Source organism: Strongyloides ratti (assembly GCF_001040885.1).
Source record: "Strongyloides ratti genome assembly S_ratti_ED321, chromosome : 2".
In the NCBI taxonomy this organism is placed as follows: domain Eukaryota; kingdom Metazoa; phylum Nematoda; class Chromadorea; order Rhabditida; family Strongyloididae; genus Strongyloides; species Strongyloides ratti.
This window is the reverse complement of record NC_037308.1, coordinates 11,348,864-11,369,735: the sequence shown is the minus strand read 5'-3', so window position 1 is coordinate 11,369,735 and position 20,872 is coordinate 11,348,864. Positions and strand designations below refer to the sequence as shown.

At 23.7% G+C, this 20,872-nt stretch overlaps 9 protein-coding genes across 9 annotated transcripts; 3 read left to right on the top strand and 6 right to left on the bottom strand.

Moving 5' to 3' along the window:
- Positions 1–2,175: 2,175 nt before the first annotated feature.
- Positions 2,176–4,289, bottom strand: SRAE_2000362800 (Peroxisomal acyl-coenzyme A oxidase 2; the record flags this gene model as incomplete). The annotated part of the gene is made up of 3 exons (XM_024654844.1): positions 2,176–3,830; positions 3,880–3,947; positions 3,988–4,289. 3 exons carry the CDS (start codon positions 4,287–4,289, stop codon positions 2,176–2,178), a joined length of 2,025 nt encoding a protein of 674 aa, XP_024508175.1.
- A 366-nt stretch (positions 4,290–4,655) lies between these two features.
- SRAE_2000362700 (DNA-directed RNA polymerase II subunit RPB11) lies at positions 4,656–5,075 on the bottom strand (the record flags this gene model as incomplete). Its single annotated transcript, XM_024654843.1, has 2 exons — positions 4,656–4,881; positions 4,933–5,075. The coding sequence occupies 2 exons, from the start codon at positions 5,073–5,075 to the stop codon at positions 4,656–4,658; spliced, it is 369 nt and encodes a 122-aa protein (XP_024508174.1).
- A 167-nt stretch (positions 5,076–5,242) lies between these two features.
- Positions 5,243–7,128, top strand: SRAE_2000362600 (SANT associated domain-containing protein; the record flags this gene model as incomplete). The annotated part of the gene is made up of 3 exons (XM_024654842.1): positions 5,243–5,296; positions 5,344–5,748; positions 5,788–7,128. The coding sequence occupies 3 exons, from the start codon at positions 5,243–5,245 to the stop codon at positions 7,126–7,128; spliced, it is 1,800 nt and encodes a 599-aa protein (XP_024508173.1).
- Positions 7,129–10,863: 3,735 nt separating this feature from the next.
- On the bottom strand, positions 10,864–11,625 carry SRAE_2000362500 (Hypothetical protein; the record flags this gene model as incomplete). Its single annotated transcript, XM_024654841.1, has 1 exon — positions 10,864–11,625. The coding sequence occupies one exon, from the start codon at positions 11,623–11,625 to the stop codon at positions 10,864–10,866; it is 762 nt and encodes a 253-aa protein (XP_024508172.1).
- A 256-nt stretch (positions 11,626–11,881) lies between these two features.
- SRAE_2000362400 (Peptidase M1, membrane alanine aminopeptidase, N-terminal domain-containing protein) lies at positions 11,882–12,997 on the bottom strand (the record flags this gene model as incomplete). The annotated part of the gene is made up of 1 exon (XM_024654839.1): positions 11,882–12,997. One exon carries the CDS (start codon positions 12,995–12,997, stop codon positions 11,882–11,884), a length of 1,116 nt encoding a protein of 371 aa, XP_024508171.1.
- A 587-nt stretch (positions 12,998–13,584) lies between these two features.
- SRAE_2000362300 (Zinc finger, C2H2 domain and Zinc finger C2H2-type/integrase DNA-binding domain and Zinc finger, C2H2-like domain-containing protein) lies at positions 13,585–14,600 on the bottom strand (the record flags this gene model as incomplete). Its single annotated transcript, XM_024654838.1, has 3 exons — positions 13,585–13,903; positions 13,950–14,378; positions 14,428–14,600. 3 exons carry the CDS (start codon positions 14,598–14,600, stop codon positions 13,585–13,587), a joined length of 921 nt encoding a protein of 306 aa, XP_024508170.1.
- Positions 14,601–15,657: 1,057 nt separating this feature from the next.
- Positions 15,658–16,512, top strand: SRAE_2000362200 (Short-chain dehydrogenase/reductase SDR family and Glucose/ribitol dehydrogenase family and NAD(P)-binding domain-containing protein; the record flags this gene model as incomplete). Its single annotated transcript, XM_024654837.1, has 2 exons — positions 15,658–16,122; positions 16,183–16,512. 2 exons carry the CDS (start codon positions 15,658–15,660, stop codon positions 16,510–16,512), a joined length of 795 nt encoding a protein of 264 aa, XP_024508169.1.
- A 58-nt stretch (positions 16,513–16,570) lies between these two features.
- Positions 16,571–18,130, bottom strand: SRAE_2000362100 (Zinc finger, HIT-type domain-containing protein; the record flags this gene model as incomplete). The annotated part of the gene is made up of 2 exons (XM_024654836.1): positions 16,571–17,938; positions 17,978–18,130. 2 exons carry the CDS (start codon positions 18,128–18,130, stop codon positions 16,571–16,573), a joined length of 1,521 nt encoding a protein of 506 aa, XP_024508168.1.
- Positions 18,131–18,385: 255 nt separating this feature from the next.
- SRAE_2000362000 (IST1 homolog) lies at positions 18,386–19,554 on the top strand (the record flags this gene model as incomplete). Its single annotated transcript, XM_024654835.1, has 2 exons — positions 18,386–18,524; positions 18,566–19,554. The coding sequence occupies 2 exons, from the start codon at positions 18,386–18,388 to the stop codon at positions 19,552–19,554; spliced, it is 1,128 nt and encodes a 375-aa protein (XP_024508167.1).
- Between the last annotated feature and the right edge of the window lie 1,318 nt (positions 19,555–20,872).

Sequence of the window (20,872 nt, the reverse complement as noted above, 5' to 3'; positions counted from 1 at the left end):
TCCTAAGATAATATCTAAGAACAAATTGAGATCGAGCTTGAATTCCATTTGATGAAACAGGACATCTACCACGAAATGGTTGTCTTTTACATGGATCAACATCTAAACATCTAATATAACTGATCAGCAGGAAGCTGATAATAAAGAGCGCTAATGAGCGCTTCATACTTTTACTGAAAAAAAAAATGAAAATATTATTTAATATTATAAAATATTTAGGAAAAAAAAAATTATTTTTTATATTAAGTAAAGAAAAGATTAATGGTCATAGAAATATAATAAATGAAGATAATTAGGTAATTTAATTAGGTGAGATGATTTTAAAAAATTTTTAAAATAGACAAATTCAAGAAAATAATATAAAAAAAAGTGGATGTTGAAGCAAAATGGTGACCTGAATAAGGATAGTGTAAATTTATTAACTACTCTAATAAATAACATAAACTTTTATAGAATGTAGTCAATTTTATTTAAAATGTATAATGATATAATTAAAGTTCTTCTCAAATAAAAGAATTTTTCTTTTCTTTTTTTTTTAAATTATATAATAAGTATTTAAACATGTTATTTAAAAAATATATATAATACCATAATTAGTATTAAAAGTAAATTATTAAAATATAATGAAAAATATAAGTTACTTATGGAAGGAAATTATTAAATTATAAGTTTTTTTTTATTATATATAATATAAAATGTTTAGAAATATAAAAGTATATGATAAAATAATATAAAAATTATTACATAAATAATAATATTCCTCTCTTAATTAGACCTGTATGATAATAAAATAATACTATAAAATGCCATAGAGATAAAGGTTTGTATTATATTATCTAAAGAAGTAATTCTAGAATGTTTAGGTGGAGTTACAAAGAATATATATTCCCTGAAGATGCCTGCTATTACATCTTTTGTAAATTTTCACCAATGTCCTTGAATTTTACACATTCAGATGGACAGTTTATAATGGTATTTGTGTATCTTTTTTACTTTTCTTAATGTCTTCAACGACCTCTGCAGTAATTTTTAGATTTAATGTTAATGATTATTCGGTTAGTAAGTCAGTAGAACCATCAACATTGACCTTCGCCTGAAGAACGGAGATACAATTAATAAAGAGTAATTTCATATATTATCAAATTAATACAAAAATTTAGATGATAAAAGCCGATATTTCAGTTGGTTGTAATATAACAAATAAATACAAGTACAAATAGTTAATTATTGTTTTTGATTTAATCATAAAAAGTTTTACAATTTAAGAATAAATCTGATTAAGAATATTTATATACAGATAATAAAAATAAATCAAAGGATATATTCTTTTTACTTATATATATATATATATATATAATTAATCAAAATTATTTATTCTTTAAATGTTACATCTTAAATTCTTTAATATTTTTAATCTATAAAAAAATCTTGGTATCTTATAAAATACCAAAAATTAAACTTTCTTTAATTGATAAGAACTTTATCCGGGTCATAATGAAATTTTAAATGACCTTGTATTGGATAAATTATTTAAATGATTCATTTAAAAAAATGTGATTTAAATTTTTAAGAATATATAATTTTATTATATAATGTTATATCAATTATCCAAAACATTATGACAAATATATAACATATAAATATATGTGATTTTAAAATTGATCAATTAAATATATATATATTATCTTTTTAATTTTTTTTTTAATTATAAAATAAGATATTTCTCTTTATTTAATAAATTTCAAAACAATAAATTTTAATTGTGCATAACATATCAAATTAAAAGAGAAATTATGTTGAATTAAAATGTATCATCATATCAAAAATTTTTTTTCATTCTCCAGAATGATTTTTTGACCCGATTTCACTTAAGGATACCTTTTATTTGTTGTTGCTCATTTAATAACAAAATAATACACCTAATTTGGGGGTCATTTATTTAACATATATAGTCATTTTTATATATATAAGCGACTGTAACATAAAAAAATCAGATGAAAAATATACTTCTATTTTAAAGAAAATATTTAGGTCAAACTAAAACTTTTATATCTTTTAATGTTAAAATGCTTCAATGGTTTCATTATTGCTTTTAAGAAAAATTTTTATTTTATCACATATATATTGTAATTTATCATTAAAAGTTTAAACAAAATGTATAATATTGTAAATTTATTATAATTTTGAATTGTAATTACTTTTTCTGAATTCAAATAATTTTCCTATATATTTATGGTGTGATGGTAAAACATTTGTTTTATTTAATTCAGATTCCTGAGCCCATTTAAGAAGGTTATCATAAACATGTCCATCTCTTCTTCCTAAAATAGAATTAAGTTGGCGATCAGTCATATCAAATGAATCAACAATTGAAACAGCATCATCTTTTAACTCTGATAATAAAATTTTTATTCTTTTTGAAATCAATGATAATTGTGAATCATCAATAAATCCTTCCAAAATAATACAAGATGGTGATTCCATTACTTCATAAGCCAAATATAATTCTAAAATTTTTAAAAGAACATTTTTTAAACTACCAGGTGGTAATTCTATTACAGATTTTGCAAATGATTTTGCAATATATAATTTTGTATGTCTTCTTGCACATTTAGTCATTGAAATGGCAGATTCATTAATGGCTGTTTTTTTATTCATACCTTTAAGAATACACTCACTGAATTCTTTAAAACCATCAAAAATTTGTTTTCTAGCATTTACCTCAAGACATTCAATATATTCTTCAATTTTTATACTATTTCCTGATATTGTAGATTTTTTATTTTTTTTTTCAACCAAATATTTAAATATATGACTAAGTTCATTTGCCTTTCCAGTTGCAATTTTATTTGCTGATTTCATTATTCCACCAGCACATTGTAAAAGCATAACCATATTTTCACCTTCATAAGTACAAGCACATACATATGCACCATAAATATAAGGAAAACCTGATGCCTGTGAATAACCATGTCCACCACAACTCATACGACATTGTTCAATACCTAAAGCTACTTCATGTGTTACAACAGCTTTAACACCACAAAGAAGTTCATGAAGATCAGTCATGTATGATGTATTTCCTGCTTGAAGATCTTTTAATAATGTATAATATTGTTGAGCAATGTCTTTTCCTAAACATAAATATGCTACAGCTCTAGCAATTTGTGGAAATAAACGATATTGTTGTGTTTTATATTCAAGTACAGAAACTTCTTTATTTGGATCATTTAATTCTCCTTGTTTTCTGATTGCTGAATATCTAACACCTATTGTAACAGCTTTTCCAAGACCTTCTCCAACAAGATTAATAATAACTGCTCTAACATATAACATGGTAGAATATGATACTTTATCATGAACAGGTTTTGTAAAATTTCCTTCTCTATCAACTTTTACATGCTTCATTAACATATTTCTTCTTGGAATACGTACATTATCAAATTTACAAAAACCATTATCGTTTTGTTGATATCCAAATTTTGGCCCAATATCACCAACTGTAATACCAGGTAATGGTTCATGTGTTTTAAAATCTCTTAATTGAACAATAAAGTTATTTGTTCCATAACATTTTCCTTTAATCCACGTTTGTGCAGCAACTATACAAACATTAGCATTTTTTCCTAAATTTCCAGGCCACCATTTGGTAGCTGTTATTGTTGGTGTATTAATAATAAATTCATCCTTTTCTAAATCAAAAGTTGCTGTTGTTTCTAATTTTCTTAAATTTGTTCCATGTCCCATTTCTGTTTGAGCATATGTTCCATTTATTTCATAATTATTAGCTTTTTTTAACCATATTTCTCGTTGTTCATCATCTGCCTGAGCTATAATATATATTTTATAAAAAGTTTTTATTTTTATTTTATTACATACCTTCAAGACATGGTCTAAACATTCCATCATGTAAACTAAATGGTTGACCATCTTGATTATGAATAGAACTAAAAATTTATAATAAATATTTTTATTATTAAAACTTACTCATTATAAAAATACATTTCTTCAAGATTAGAATTATCAACAATTTCAGAAGCATATTTTAATGCATACATTTTTTTTCTTTGTTCATTTTCCATTAATTCAGATCTTGTCATAAAAGATATTGGTTTAGCATCTTTTAATTCAGGCTTTGACTCTACAAATTTATGAATTTGTCTTCTTTTTTCAAGTTTAGATTTAGATCCAGCTAAAAATATAGCTAATTCTTCCGTATTGAAAGAAGCCTTCTTTCGAAGTTCAGTCAAATCAGGATTATCACCTTTTTGAATATAACTATTTACCATGTTTTTTTAATTGTAAAAACAAAAATTTAAAACTAAAATATTTCTTCACTTTATATAAAATATAAGTAATAGAAAATATTTAGTCAATTACCTTTATTAGAAATATTTATTTTAATCAATTTCATATCATCGTAGTTTGTATCTGGCGTAGTCTACATCAAGTGTGATAACCAATACTAAATATTTATGTACTTTGTGTTTACAAAACAGATACAAAATATTATAAGAAAACGCATTTAATTTTATTACGACAAACTACATTAAATTAAAAATGTTTTTATTTATAAATATACATGATCAAAAAATTAAGACTTTCATTTTATAATAAATAAAAGAATTACTTGAAATAAAAATAGTAAATGAAAATTAATGTTTATGTTGAATGTCACTTGTTTCCCTACGATCTTTGACAGATTCTTTGAAGTACTGTTCAGTCATAGATAATTCTGCTATCAAATCCGATATTGCATCTAACAATACTTGTGTTGGAGTTGTATCTGGTGTTGTTTGAATACGTAAATGAAATTTATGTTCAAGAGGATGTGGATTTCTGTAACCGGCAAATAATACATTTGGATCCTTTAATAATTGACTAAAATATTTAAATTTTATATATTATATATTGTTATGTAAATAAACTAACTGTTTTAATAAATTTCCTAAAGTATGGTCTTCTTTTACAATCTCAAAAATAGCTGCATTTGGAACTTTTGTATCTTTTTCAAATGAAATTTTTTTTTCGCCATCAAGCATCAAAAATGACTCAAAAGGTGCTGGAGCATTCATTTTGAAATTATGTAGGATAACAAAAAAAAATTACTTAGTACTTATATAAAACTTCATGAAATTTCCCAGATTTGGAATAACGTCCTATATTTGGTATCTTGAACAGAATATAAAGTAAATCAAGCGCGTTTTGCATATTTATTATATCTTTTGATAAACAACATTATATGGACATCTACGATGATTTGGACTTTGTATATTTATCAAATTGGGTTATTAAAGTTAGTTTTCTATATTACTAAGTATATTTATAAAATGATATTTTTAGTTTTCAGAGGAAGAACATGGTGATTTCGATATTGTGCTGGAGGGAGTCATTGGTAAAAATAGTCTTTCGTTAATAGAAAAAAATTACTATAGAACTGATAGTGTGATTAAAATATTAGAGCATAACATAATTATATGTGAAAGAAATGTAAAAATTTTTTTAACATCACAAATTAATGAACAAGATATGCTTGATATGGGGTTTACAAAAGAATATGTCTCTTGTTTTAAATATGGTTTTCCAACAAATTGGATAGATTTAATTGAATTTATTTATGATCGAATAAAAAATGAAGATTATTTACCACTACCAAATGAATTATTAAAAGTTGCTATAGATAATATGAAAGAATATGAACCTTATGATTTTAATGCTGTAATAACTCTCGTTGATTGGGATGTAGAAGTATGTTTAAATATTTGTGAAAAGTAATTTTGTTTTTAGCTAAGTTTTTGTGGTGAAAATGATTTCAATGTTATTCTCAAGGGAACTATCAAAGACTGTGATAGTAATATTAAAAATATTGAAGTATCAATAAATGACCGGGAAAGTATAAATTTAGTTTCTTGTATTAATAGAAAGTTATACAAATTAGAATCAAAAATAAATTTTTATCGAATGAGAGAAAATGGTTATACATTGGAGTTTATTGAATGCTTCAAATATGGATTTCCTTCTAACTGGATTGAATTATTTGATGAATTATACAACCAATATAAAATGTCTGTTAGAAATGTTATAATACCACGTAATTTAATTAATGATGCTACTGATGAGATGGAAGATTTTGAATTATTACAAAAATCTCTTTCACAAAAGTTTCAAGATGTATCCATGGAGTTATCAGAGGATGAGGATATTAAGCATTTGCATATATTAGAAACTAAAAGTGAAAATGCATTAGAAAATTTTTCACCTTCTTCATCAAAAGTATCTACATTTAATCTCTTGGATAAACAAAATTCACATCTATACTCCGAAGTTAATGTTTCTTCTGATAAACATGATTCAATACATTCATTACTAAAAATACCTATAGTAATATCCACGCCAAAGGTTGGTAACCAAGAGAAATTAGTTTCAAATAGTTTACCATCTATTAATTTATCTCCTATATTGTCAGTTTCATCAAACAAAAACATAAAACAACAATGTGAATCAGAAGAGGTTATAACACCTGCTATATCTTTATGTGAAAGTGGTAATAATAGTACACAACCTACTACTGACTTTTTTGCCTTAAGTCATGATCATGATCCTGTTTCTGAAGTTCGTAAACGAAGAGTTGGAAAGAGTGTAAAAAGAAAAATTCAAAGTAGTCCTGAAGGAACACCAACAAAAATTGATACAACAAAAAAAATCAAGAAGAAATTCTCAAAGAAAAAACCTTTTAAAAAAATAAGTAAATTATCAATGTCAATAGAAAATGAAGATGTTATTGATGACATAAATAATACCACTAATTTTCAGAAATTATTTGATGCTTCATTAGATCTTGGTGACTTAGAAAATATTTCACGAGGAAGATTTAGTTTTACTGATGATTCTGTTCTAGGAATTTCGATGTCAGATGACATCTTTAAAAAGCCTGATAATAGAAATAAAAATATTGTTTTTTATCTTCCTACTGGAAAGCATGTTTCAAAAAAGAAAACGAAAAAGAAAGTTTCTGAAAAAAAGGCTTCTGAAGATAATCCTTTCGATTTTGAAAAATTAGTGTATGAAGAAATTGAAAAAAATCAAGCTTTTGAATTAGAAGATTATGAAGAATTGGAGGAAACTTAATACAGTGGGCACTTACAAAAAGAATTTTTTTTTAATAATCAAATTTTTTTTATATTTAAATTAATAAAATTTTTAACAAGCAATTACTTTTATAATACTTTTCCATTTTCAGTAGGAATATTAAAATTAAATATTTTAAAAATGATTAAATATTTAGGCAGGTAACATGATGAAAAAATACTATTACTTTTTTCTAAAATTTTTTATTTGAAAATTTACTAAATATAAATAAATTTTGTAATTTGTTTTAGAATTCGTGTTTTTTAAAACTTCAATTGAAGAACAAAAAAGTTTAAATTCTTAATTTTTCGAGTGTGCCAAAATGTATAATGTTTGTGAAAATTTTTCCTTTAGTATCAATTTCAACATTGTGTGGCTATTTGCCATCACTATCCTATGCTGAAAAAATATCACCAATGTAAAGATTTAAAAAATAACTACATAATATCGTTAAATATTGTGTAATTTCAAATAGTTTTATTAAATATAAATTATTCATTGTATATTTATAATTGAATATTGTTATTTTTTAAATAAATTGATATATATATTTATACAGTAAAAAAATGAAAAAAAGTTTTTCTTTACATTAAAAATTCAATTGTAAGAAGTTTATGTGAAAATTAAATGAAAAATAAATTTAAATGAAAACAAATTAATGAAAACCGTAATATAAAATATGTTTTTTTTTCATCTAAGTACAATGTCATGGTTCCCATACAATTTTTTTAATCCATTTTTTATACTATTTTTCTCTGATCTGTCTCACTTTGTATATACTTTTATCATTTACATTTGTAAATATAGTGTCTGAAAATTGTATCCTTTTTCATGATTATAGCTATATGTGTGAAATTATATTTTTTTAATATAAAAAACAATTATCACTTTCAGTTGTTATGCATAAAAAAATCTAAAACATCATATAAAATAAATGAAACAAATTGTACTATTTTTAAGAACATTCAATAATCTTAAACATTTCTTCTAAATGAAGATAAAGAAAAAGTAGTTTTTTGGGCTTGATTTTAGAGTGATTCACGCAGTAGAAATTTTTTTTTGAACATTTAAATATTATATATATGTAAAAGTTTTTTAAAAATTACAATATTGATTTAAAAAAAAACTTTGTTTTAAAAAAATAACAAATAAATAAAGAAAAATAAGTAATTAAAAAATTTTTTTTAAATAAAAATTAAAAAAAAACAACTTTTTTTGGAAATTGAATATGCAACTATAATCATTCGATAGCCCTTAAAACGAGATGAATTTTGAATATAATCAACAATATTCGAAAATTAAAACTTCAGGAGATATAAGGATTCAAAGTTGAGAAGCGAAATTGTGGAACATTTTTTGTAAATCTCGATTTTTATGATAATATTGTAAAATTTTAAAATAAATACTTTATTCTAGATTACTTTTTTACGAGAAATTTATTAAACCTATTCACATCTTCATAGGACCTCTAGAAATGAAGATATGATAAGAAATATAATTAGAAAAAAGTTTTAAGAATTTAGTGATAACTCAAGTTTATGAAGTCACAGAACCATAAAACCAGATGCGCTGTGCTTCTTTTATAATTTAAAATGTACCCTACGTTGAAAAGATTTTAAAATTTTCAACCGTTCTTGAAATACTAGGCTTGGTCATTTTTCGCGCGAAATCTATTGTCACCATTTTTTTATATCTCGCAAATACTTAAAGATATAAAAAAATTTTGAAGGTAGACCCCACTTAAAAACTCAGTTGAAGTAAATTGCAGAAATCTGATTTCATTTATTTTGATTTTGAAGCGAGTTATGGACAAAGGCGAAAATTTTTCAAAATTATTCATTGTTCCCGACTTTTCAGTATCTCAGAAAATACTTATCCTATGAAGATGGGACCAGTTTCATTCGATTTCTATTCAAAGGTAGATCTAGAAAATAAATTTTCATAGCTTTATAATAGATATTTTCAGAGATATAAAAATTGGCTGAAAATTTTCTAGATTTCCGATTTTACCTCTAAAAATAAGAACAAAGAAAAACATCTTTTTTTGGAATTTGAATACGCAACTATAATCATTCGATAGCCCTTGAAATAAGATAAATTTTGAATATAATCAACAATATTCGAAAATTGAAACTTCCGGAGTTATAAGGATTCAAAGATGAGGGACGAAATTGTGGAATATTTTTTTGTAAATCTCGATTTCTATGATAATATTGTAAATTTTAAAAATAAATACTTTATTCTAGATTAATTTTTTACGAGAAATTCATTAAGCCTATTCACATCTTGATAGGACTTCTAGAAATGAAGATATGATAAGAAATATGCTTGAAAAAAAGTTTTAAGAATCTTGTGATAACTCAAGTTAATGATGTCACAGAACCATGAAACCAGATGCGATGTGCTTCTTTCGTAATTTAAGACATACCCTACGTTGAAAAGATTTTAAAATTTTCAACTGTTCTTGAAATACTGTGCTTGGTACTTTTTCGCGCGTAATCCATTGTCACCATTTTTTTATATCTTGAAAATGAATAAAGATGTAAAAAAATTTTGAAGGTAGACCCTATTTAAAAACTCATTATAAAACGATTGCAGAAATCCGCTTGTATTTATCTTCATTATGAAGCGAGATATGACCAAGGGCGGAAATTTTTCTAAAATATTCATTGTTTCCGACTTTCCAGTATCTCAGCAAATACTTATCCTATGAAAATGAGACAACTTTCATTCGATTTCTATTCAAAAGTAGGTCTAGATTATTAATTTTCATAGCTATAACATTAAAATTTTCAGAGATATAAAAATTGGCTGAAAATTTTCAAGATTTCCGACTTTACCACTAAAAATGTGAACAAAGAAAAACAACTTTTTTTCACTGTTTATCAACTATCAAAATGCTCAAATTACTATATATTTAATCAAAATTTTAAAACTTTTCATATACTTTGTTTATTTATTTTATTTTTTATTAATTTAGTACGTCAGTGACTCCAAAAGAGATCCGATTTTTGGATTTAACTACTAACTAAATTTCATGAAAGATTTACATTCAAACAACTTTTATATTTTCAATATTTATTATTTTATCAAAAAAATTATAGTAATGTATTAAGAGTGAAAAAATACGAAATATCATTCATTAGAACGACTGAAATTTTTTGAACATTTTTAACGTAGACGATATTCTTAAACTTAAAAAGTCTATCTTATTTGGTTTCATGTTTTCACGAGATTTTTAATTTGAGTTATAAGTTTAATACTTGAAATTTTTCCTAGATACATTTTACATTATATCTTGAAGTCAAGTAATTTCATAAGAATGGCACTAAGCGCAAAAAATTTTTCTCAAAAGTACGATTTAGATAAGTTATTTTTTTTTAATATTTTCAATTGTATCATAGAAGTAATTTTTTTTAAAAAATGTTCCCCAATTTCGCTTCAAATTTTGATTTGTCACAACTCTTGAAGTTTTGTTTTTGATATAGCTTAAATTTTATTAGATATTCATTATTTTTTAAAGAGCATCGGATGAATATAATGTTTTTTTAAATTTCAAAAAAAAAAATTAGCAATAGAATTGAAGTACAATGAATTTTTAACAGAATTTTTATTTTAATATCTCTCAGTAGTTATACATCATATATTATGGAAAATGAAATTTAACACAATAGCGCATTTATTGTTCATCAAATTATTTTTTTTAAAAATACAAATATACTTTTAAAAGGAATTTTAAAATGGCCATTGATTTACTAAACATATTGTACTTTTTGGTGATGGTGAACCATCAACAAGGAAATTGTCACCAGATTGTTTTTGTTTTCTCATTTCTTCAAAACTAGCTCTGTTTCCGATTGGTTCCCAAGCATAGAAGAAACCTTTTGTCTTTTCCATATAAGGTACTCTTTGGAACATGAAATTTGGACCATATTGTTGAACAACTTCATTATTAGAAATTAATCTAGTGTAAGCCTGTCTTCCTGTTTTTACAACAATTCTATTAACTTCTACTCTTGCTCCACAACGTTGTTCTCTAGCAACATAACCAATTAATGTAAATTTGATTTTTGTATTCCAACCAAAATTGACATCATTTACATTTGTTGTATAGAAAAGTGAATTATATAAAGGATGTTGATAACTATAAAGTGGAATCAAACCACATTTTGCAATTATTTCATCTTTTTTACAATCATAACTTCCTCCATTAAGTCTTATTTCAAAATTACTTGATAAAATTCTAAATGGACTATCAGTAAAATGATAGTTTTGTTTGTTATTATTACTTCTTACTTGTGCTGGTTTATCTGTATATTTAATATCACCATATCTTCCATTTGCATAATAAACACCTTCAAAAATTGGTTGTGTAAGTTGATCTCTTATACGGCTAAATGGTTGATTATTGATATAAACAGTTGGTGCTCCATAAATAAATAAAATGAAGGATTGTAAAAATGAAAATAATATAAGAAAAGATTTTTTTAGAAGCATAATTTTTTTTTAATTGTAATTTTTTTTTTAAAATTATGCTTTTTATAATGTTTTTAAATCTTTATTTTTTGATAACATTTAAAAATTTTAAAAATGAATCATAAAAAAATATTTTATTTAAAACTAATTTCATATTGTTTTTAGAATTAAAATAACAAAACATTTCAATAAATGTTATTATTTAGTTTTATTTTATATATTATTTTTGATTGATAACATATATTATAATATATTTTAAAGAATGTTTTTAAATTTATTAAGAGATCTTATTAATATTGTCGTGTAAGTAATTTAATGTTTTAGCTTCACTAATTGTTTCACCTTCATTTAAAATAGCAATACCTGGTCTATATATTGTCTGAACACCAGGAATAATGGCAACATCCATTTTTCCAATTTCATTAGACTCTTCACACATAAATTGATGTATTCTATCAATAGATAATATTTTTTCTTGAATTGATGTTCTAAAACAGGAGGTAATATTAACATTTGAAAAAGAATTTTTTTCAATATTACAATTACATTGATATATCACAATAATATTTTCATATGTTTTTATTGGTATTGTTTCTTTATATTTATCAACTTGATAAAATTCATCTAAATCTTCTGATGATAATAAAACAGAATTAGATAATGATTTCATTATACTTCTTCTAATAATAACCCATCTAAAATATGATATAAATTTATTATCATCTAAAGATGGAATAATATATCTTAAACCATTTGTAATTCCTTCAGGTACACCAAAATATGCTCCATATGTTCTTGGAGAAAATTGTCCTGTATAAGAAAACAACTTTAGGTATGGTGCATTATCAAATGTTCCATAAAAAGAAAATGAAAAAGTATAATTAATATTTGGTTCAAATTTTTCATTTAAAACTATTGTTTTAATTTCTGTTTCTGGATGATAACGACTTCCAACAATTTCTATTGTTTCATTATTTTTACCATCATTTAATAATTTTGTAAATAAACCATTTTCTTGATTTATATTTTTTCCTATATTTATATAAAAATAATTAGAACATTCATTGTCACATTTAAATGTTATTGTTCCAATTCCAGAAAATGTTTTAAGTGGTTCATAATTTGATGTATCTATTTGAATTTCAATATCATAAAATAATGGTACATTATTTTTTGGTATTTCTTTTGGACTAGGTATCCAATTTTTAAGATCAAGAAAAGAAAAATATATTAATATAGAAAATCCAATACATAATAAAAATGAAATTATTAGCCAAGTTACAAAAAGGCAAAATGAACATTCAATAAATGAAAAAATTTTTATTTTTATAATATTAAATTTAGTTAAAGGTACATTTTTATAGTTTAGATTATTAGAATTATTTATTTTCATAATTAAAAATTTATAAGCATATATATATAGATTTTATCTATTTCAATATACTTAAAATTTACAATTGAAATTGGAAGTAAGATTAATGTGATGTGTTAACAATTTTTTGGTAAAGTTTTATCTTCTTACTGCTTTAATGAAGTAGTGTGTAGTGACTATTGCTAACCTTTATCTTGCAGTAAATACATAACAGTTTACGATATTAACTATCACGATTTTGTAATATCTTAACAATGTATATTCAGCTATATATCTTAAAATGATAAACATTTTACCGTTACAAATGTTACTTATATATAGTTAGAATATAATAAAATATTTTCTTATTCTAAATTTACTACAAGATAAAGATAACGTCATTGGATGTTTTATGCAATAGATTAAAACTATAAAAACAATTAACGATATATAGATATATTTTAACAAAAATTATTTTTTTTTTTTCATAAATAAAAAGTTTCAAAGTAAACAATTTTATAAAAATTATTCAAATTTCCTAATAACCAATTTTTTTTTTGGAATAAAAACAAAGCATTGTAAATTTAAAAAAATAAGAAGTGGATTATCTTTTTTTTGTTTTTAAATTGTTACAAAAATTTCGATGATTCATTTCCATGACTTCTTTCATGTCTTAAACAATTATCTTTTCTACTAAATTTTTTACCACAATATGTACAGCTATGTGGACGTATTCCAGTATGAGTAAATTGATGTTTTTTTAATAAATGTTTGTTAGAAAATGTTTTTAAGCAACTTTCAAAATCACATTTAAAAGGTTTGTCGTCTATTTTCTTAGAAGATAGTAAATAATTGGATATGGTGTTATTCTCAGTTGTAGATCCATTTTGTAGGTGAAGTATTTTTGCAAGATTATTTTCTAATGATTCATTACAATAAGAAATATTGCTAAAAAAAATATTATTATAATATTATTAAAAATATAAAAACTTACTTAATATTAATATTATTAGAAGTCATTAAACTGGACAATGTGTTAAAATTCTTATATTGGTAGTTAGAAGTCAAATTTGTTAAAATAGGTTGTAGTAAGGAAATATGATATTGTTGGTTAATATTATTAAAATCATTATTCGAAACAACCACCTCATTTAACTCTTTTGTAAATCCAGTAGTTTTGTCGAAATTTATATTATCTACATTATTAATATTATTTTCCGTACTAGTATTTTGTAATAATGATAAAATAGAAAAAAAACTGACACCATCCATTAAATTAGATGTTAAATCAAGTGATTTCAACAAATCTTCATCTCTTTTATCTTTATATTCACTTTCTTTTTTTGGAGATGAACTATCAGATGACGATAGAGGTGGTGTTAAGGCCAAAAATCCCTCATTTGACGAAGAAGGATTTTGATATCTAAAAACAACATATATATAAGATAAGTTTTAAAATGATTCCAACTTACAATTTATCTTCATCACTCCATCTTACGTCACTTCTATTAAAAGAGGATACCGGTGTAGTTGAAATGTTTGAGGATATATCCATTCCGCTTAACAAAGCTTTTGGTATTGAATATACATTTGCTATAACAAAAATAGGAATTTGCCGTTTTAACTTTAAAAAACTTGTACGCATTACATTATACAAGTAATAAAGATTATTATTCTCTTCATCCAAATCTTCCACCAACTGGATATCCTTAACCAACGACGTTAATAATTCTTTAGCTTCATATACTTCTTTATTTGAAAAATAATTAATGATATCATAGGGCTCTTTAAATCTATTGCAGTTGTGATAGTTCTGAACAAAACATAAAAGTGTATTTATATAAATATTTTTTTCCATTATAAATAGATTTTAAAAAAATTGAGATCCTAAAAAAGATAATCTCACAATAAATAAAAGAAACGACTGAAGATTCTCATAAAAACTTCAGAAAATGTGTGGAATAATGTAATTTGAATAAGGGTTTTAGAAGCTTAACTTCATTATCTAATCTAACTAAGAGTAACAAACAAAAAGTCTCTTGATTGAGTGATAGTTTGACTTCTCTTTTATGTATTCAAATACATGAGATTGATATATACCTCTTTGATTATGATAAATTTTTTTGTCTTTACTCTACACTCTTGTCATCAATAAAAGAATGTAAGAGAGGTTTGTAATAATAGAAATTAGAAGGAACTCATGTATAAATTATTACACTATTATACGGTGATTTTGTTATTGTAAAAATATTATGTTGTTTCACTTATATAATTTTTTTTTTCAAATCATAATACGGAAATTTTTTCTTCTTTTTTCATATATATTAAATAAGCAATTTTCCTAATTTTTTTTAATAAAACTATCTATATTTCAAATACATTGAGAAATAATTTATCGCCTTGTTAAAAACATTGTCGAATATACTATTATCCCTTGATAAGCTCTCTGAATTATTTCTATTAAATTGCTTTTTTTTTTTAGATAAAAAGTATTCCTGAAAGGAAGGCTGTGGTATTTTTATGTATGGTGGTAAAGCGTTTTATTTGATTACAAAATGATAAGAAAAAAAAAAATATATATATGTTAATATGTGATAAAAACATGATACTTTGTACTTTTTCTTATTTTTTTTTATCTTCTTACGAATTTATTAGACATCATTTATTTAATGCTTTTTTTTTCATTTTTTTAGTTGTAAAAAATGAATTCAAAAGTTATAAATTTAACAAATAAGGTGGCTATTATTACCGGGGCTAGTTCCGGAATTGGAAGAGAAACTGCCATATTATTCAATAAATTAGGTGCAAATATTTTGTTAACAGGACGTGACACAGAACGTTTAAATAATTTAAAAGACGAATTAATTAAAGATAATAATGATAGTGGAAATAATATTAAAATATTTGCAGCTGATTTGTCTAAAGAAGAAGATTGTAATAAATTAATTAATAATGCAAAGAAAGAATTTAAGAAACTTGATATATTAGTTAATAATGCTGGATTGTTAAAAAAAGGAACTATTGAAGATACTAAAATAGAAGACTATGATTATATAATGAATGTCAATTTGAGAGCTTTAGTAATTCTTACACAATTAGCTGTTCCTTTGTTAAAAGAAACAAAAGGAACTATTATTAATGTTTCAAGTGTAAATGGAATAAGAAGTGTATGTTAATGAGATATTTTATTACTTATTAATAAATACATATATTGTGATTTTTTTTAGTTTCCAGGAGTTTTAGCATACAATATATCTAAAGCTGGTGTTGATCAACTTACAAGATGTTCAGCTCTTGAATTATCTCAATATGGAATACGTGTTAATTCAGTAAATCCAGGTGTAACTGTTACTGAATTACATAGAAGAAGTGGAATGGATGAAACAACATACAAAAACTTTCTCGAACATTCAAAAACTACTCATGCACTTGGTAGACCTGGTGAGGCAATTGAAGTTGCCAATACAATAGCATTTCTGGCCTCTGATGCATCAAGTTTTATAACAGGAGCATCAATTCCTGTAGATGGTGGAAGACATGCAATGTGTCCAAGATAATTTTTTTTTATTAGGAAATTAGTAAAAACAAAACAAAAATACTACAAAAATAAAGTATCTAATTTCTTCCTCGTCTATTATTAAATCTACCCCGTTGATTACGATTGAAGTTTTTTCTTCCAAAAGCATTACGATCATTATTTTGATGGTTATTTTGTTTACCTCCGTTGTTGTGTCTGTTTCTTTTTCCCTTGAAGTATTCATGAAGTTCAAGAGATTCAATCTCAGAGAGAGTTTTAATTTTAGAAAATTCCGTATTTAAAGTGATAATAAAAGTTGGTACATTCAAAATGTATCGATTTCTTAGATTATCTAAGATACTTTTATTCATGTCGATAACATAGTATCTTTCTTTTCCTTCAAAAGGCACTTTCATATAAACAATAATATTGTCCAATCCAGCATTTATGAAATGTGACATAGTTTCGTTGTTTAATTCTGATTTACTTACCACAACACCGTAAGGTTTTGGTTTGATAAATTGCCTGATTAATGTAGAAACTTTAATAGATTCAACAATGTTTCTTGCAATGTATGTGAAACGCCCTTTTTCTTTGGTTTCAACTTCCTTAGTGTCTTCATAAAATATTTCTTTGTCTTTTTCTGGTTCAATACATTCAATTTTCGTCTCTTCTTCTACAGGTACAACTTTTGAACTTACTTCTTCTGGAGGTTCGTTATCACTCTCTTCACATTCTCCTTCTTCTAAAGGTGATGCATCTGCTATTTCTGAAACACCTTCATCGCTTTTATTTTCATTAACAGAAGAACATTCATTAATCAACTGTGATTCTTTAGGAGTCTCATGAACACTAGGTGTTGGAGTTTCCTCAGCATTACTTATATCAGATGATTGCTCAGTATCTTCCAAAGTTGAATGTTCTTCAATTTCAGTATCTCCTGAACCACTAGTAAATTCTTCTTCAGTTTTACATTGACTTGAATCTTCACATTTCTCTACCTTGACTGTACCATCATCATTAAATTCTTTAACAAATTCTAATTTAATACTCCAATTGATAACATCTGAGTATGATTCATACCTTGAGCCTTCAAAATTCTTATCTTCATTATATTGTAACCATATACGTTTTTTATGGCAATTTGAAAATAATTGTTTATCTTGATTATTTAAATAATTAATATTTTTTTCACTATCATTATTATCATCAATCTCAGTTAAATTGTCGTTTAAATTTTCACCATCAAATCTTTCATCCAATTTTCTTTCCTTATTTTTTCTACCATTTGAATTAAAATTTTCATAATTTTGATTATAAGGATTTCTTCTTTTTTGTCCATATTCATTATCCTTTAAAATTGATTGTGACAAGTTATGAAGAAATTTTTGATCTTCAATACTTTTTTCATCATTAAATTCACTAAATTTTGATATAGGAACAAATGGAGGCTTTATACCATCACACTAATTAAAATAATTAAAATAAAAGTATTTTAAACTTACATTATATTCTTCCTTATGTTGCTTACAACAAATTAGTGAGCATGTTTTGTATTGACATTTTGGACAACGATATTTATATTTTTCTACATTACAAATTTGGCATAATAAAGCTAAATCTTTTTCCCCTGAGTTCATATTTTCTAGATCTAACATAGCATATAATTTTAAAAGTAAAAAAAAAAAAGTTAATTTAAAATTATAATCATCTTAGGACGAAGTTAAAAAATTATTGGAGATATATTTATTCAGGTTAAAATCGTATGACATTTTCTGTTTATCTTTGTAAAAATGCGTCATTGCTAATACCTTTCTACAAATTGACATGAAATTTTCGAAAAATTTCTTAATATAAAATTGATTAGTTAAATAAAGTTTACTCTTCTATTAAATTATTACTATTTTAGAAAAATGTCAATTAGTTGGGGAACTCAATATACCAAATTAAAAACTAATCTTGGATTAGCTGTCAGTAGACTAAAATTACTTCAGAAAAAAAAAACTGAAATGGCTTTAAAGTCGAGAAAAGAAATTGCTGATTATATAAAAGGTATCGTCATATTTATTAATTTTTATTTTATCACCTCTTAGCTCATAAGGAGGATCGTGGAAGGATTCGTGTTGAACATATAATAAGAGAAGATTTTCTTGTTGAAGCATATGAAATTTTAGAAATGTATTGTGATTTGTTATTGGCTCGTTTTGGAGTTATTCAACAAATGAAAAATATTGATGAAGGGATTGCTGAGGCTATTGTATCATTAATATGGGCAGCTCCTCGAATTTCTGATGTACCAGAATTGACAAAAATAAGTACTGAATTAACAAAGAAATATGGGAAACTTTTTGTTGAACAAGCTAGAGCTAATCAGCTAGAAAGTCCATGTAGAGTGTCACAGAAATTATTAGATAAAATGTCATTAAATGCTCCTGATAAAGTTTTGGTAGAGAAGTATATGGTAGAAATAGCAAAATACTATAATGTTGAATTTACACCAGACAAAAATGTTATGCGAGATGTTGAAATGCAAGGATTTATGGATTTGTTGGATGATTTTACGAAAGATGATAAAAAAGGTCCAAATTCAGGTAATGGTGGAGGTGGAAATAATTTTGAAGGTGATAATCTTATTGGATTTAAAAGTGAAGCTTTAAAACCAAATAAATCAAACTCTTCATTTGACACTGATATATATGAAATTCCTTATCCTGCTGTTCCATCACAAAAGGGTACTTCTGATTCAGCTTTACCAACTGTATATCCAGCTGTAAATTACCCAACACCGCCAATAATACCAACAGCTCCACCTATTTACTCTTCAAATCAGTTACCTGTTGCTCCACCAACTACAAATATGCCAAATGCACCACCTGTAGAACCTCATATTTATGATTTACCTCCAGAGTATGACTTTGATAATTTAAAATTTCCAGAGCCTCCTAAAAATTTAGAGGCTAATGAGAGTAATTCAAATAAAAATGATGTACAACATTCTAACAACTCTGATAATAAAGATGATACAAAAGAGGATATTGATGATCTTATGAAACGTCTTGATAATTTGTATAAAAAACATTAATTTTTTACCAATATTATTTAGTCCAAATTTATTTTTATTGATATAATTTTGTAATTTAATATTATGATAAATTTAAGATATCGTTATTTAAATACTTTTATATAAAATACTTTTAATGTATATAAATTTTATACTTTAACAATCACTACTTTTTTTTATAGTCATAATTACATGATTGTTATTTAAAATAAAAAAATTTTTTTTTTTTTAAAAATGTTTTGTATAGAATAAATATTTTATATGAATTAGAATATATTTAAATACAAAAGCAAAAAGAAATAAATAATCTTATTTAAAATTCAATTCGTGTTCATGCTTGTTTTTTCATTTCATATTTTACTATAATATATTAATACACAATAAAATTTTATTTTAAACTATTAACAAAAATAAATATTTCAATTATTACATCATAAAGTATTATGTAAAGACTTTTTTTTATATATTTAATAGAATTTTAAAACAAACATCAAACATTATTTTTTATAATTAATATTGTATAAATATTATATTATTGTAAAGAGTAATGATAATTATGAATACAATTAAATAAACATATAGAAAAGATTAATTTTTATTTATCACAACTTAAAGTTAATTAAAAAAAAAATTATCATTTAACAATGTAATGTTATATCAAAGAAATAAATAATATTAACATATTTAATTAATATTTAAAAAAAAAGTTTTACAGAAGAAAAAAAAGAAAACAAAACAATAACAATTTATACTCATAAATATTACTAGAGAAGATGAACGATCAACATGAAAAAAAAAGACATTACAAAATGAATAGAATATATGATAAAATAAATCTCTAAGGCAATTATAGTATTTTTTTAAATTCTATTTTTTACACTATATTCTAATTAAAATTTAGAATTTTAAAAACTTTTCTTTTTTTAACTAGCTTATGTAAATATGACTTTTCAAAATATTATTTGTTTTTTAATCATTCTTTTTTTAAATAGTAAAAAAAGAATTTCTATTTTTGATAAAAAAAAAATTATGTTTGTAATTATAAATATATTAATTAAATAAAGATACAATAAATATTTATTTAAAATTATTTATGCATTCAATATATTCTTTTTTTATTTTAATTTAACAATTTATAACAATTTTTTTTGTTGTAAAACATTCTAATTTTAATCATTTCTGATAATATATGATAAAACAGTTTATATTTAAAGTTAATAAAATTTCTAATGATTTAATTATTATTATGATATAAAAATTTTATTAAATTACTTTGTCGTGTTTAATATATGTATTTTATTAGGTGTAATATTTACTTTATAAAATTGAAAAGTTTATA